Source organism: Condylura cristata, unplaced genomic scaffold (genome assembly GCF_000260355.1).
Source record: "Condylura cristata isolate star-nosed mole 26May11 unplaced genomic scaffold, ConCri1.0 scaffold00035, whole genome shotgun sequence".
NCBI lineage: Eukaryota > Metazoa > Chordata > Mammalia > Eulipotyphla > Talpidae > Condylura > Condylura cristata.
In genome coordinates this window covers 11,938,259-11,939,326 of record NW_004567136.1, presented here as the reverse complement: position 1 = coordinate 11,939,326, position 1,068 = coordinate 11,938,259, and the positions used below count along the sequence as shown (strand labels likewise).

General features: G+C 56.9%; 1 protein-coding gene across 1 annotated transcript in view; it reads left to right on the top strand.

Annotated features, from left to right (window-relative positions):
* The window catches only part of ST8SIA2 (ST8 alpha-N-acetyl-neuraminide alpha-2,8-sialyltransferase 2), a 67,157-nt gene that overhangs the window by 58,395 nt on the left and 7,694 nt on the right, over positions 1-1,068 (top strand). Inside the window, exon 8 of the mRNA XM_012732669.1 lies at positions 773-1,066. Within this exon, the coding sequence (XP_012588123.1) occupies positions 773-1,066 (294 nt within the window). The remainder of the gene's footprint in view (positions 1-772; positions 1,067-1,068) is intronic.

Here is a 1,068-nt window from a genome sequence, read left to right as displayed (position 1 = left end):
AAAATGTACAAAATGAGGTAAAAATAAACTGTTATAAAATAAATAAATAAAAATAAGTATCAGTTCCTAGGCTCACCTTCCTAGAAATTGGATCTCCAGATGCGGCACCAGAAATATGTATTTTTAAGAAGTGCTTGAGGCCAGATTCTGCTTATCTAGTAAGCTGGGGAAACACGCCTCTGAGGCCTCTTATCCACTAACGGACTCCTGCTCATCCCCCTGCGATGGTCACCACCTCCAGGAAGACCTCCTGGTACTCTCACTTCCCATCATGTCAGTGGTAACTAAGTGCCAGTGCTTTCTTAATTCCGCAGTGGGGCGGAGTGCTATTTGATCTCCGCCAGAGATCAAGACGCTTGAGCTGTGGGTACTCCTTCTCCATGAGGAAGCTCTCGGGAAGCACAGAGAGGCTGAGCAGGCCGCCCAGTATCACCCAGCCTCAGAACCTGGGCGTGCGGCCAGGCACACCTGCCAGCAACTCACCATGGGGCTGGCGGTGGGCTGCGCTGCCGTCCTGGGGTCTCCCCCGCCCCACACTAGATCCTAGGCTGCAGAAGGCGGGCGCTTTACAATGTGGGGGCAGGGACCCTGGCGCCAAAGTTTGTTGTGTAGGCTAAGTGCGCTGTAAGTATTTGCAGAAGAAGGGGGATAGGCAGAAGGACTGGCAGGTGCCAAAAGACGCCCCGAGTCCTTGTTTTCAGAGGGAAAAAAGAGAGCTGGAGGATGGACACAGTTCAGTGGCCCCCAGAAACGTGCTGCGCTCTTCTCTCAGGTGCAACCTGGCGCCCGTGCAGGAGTACGCCCGGGACGTGGGGCTCAAGACAGACCTGGTGACCATGAACCCGTCGGTCATCCAGAGGGCCTTCGAGGACCTGGTGAACGCCACGTGGCGGGAGAAGCTGCTGCAGCGGCTGCACAGCCTCAACGGCAGCATCCTGTGGATCCCCGCCTTCATGGCCAGGGGCGGCAAGGAGCGCGTCGAGTGGGTCAACGCGCTCATCCTGAAGCACCGCGTCAACGTGCGCACCGCCTACCCATCTCTGCGCCTGCTGCACGCCGTCCGCGGGT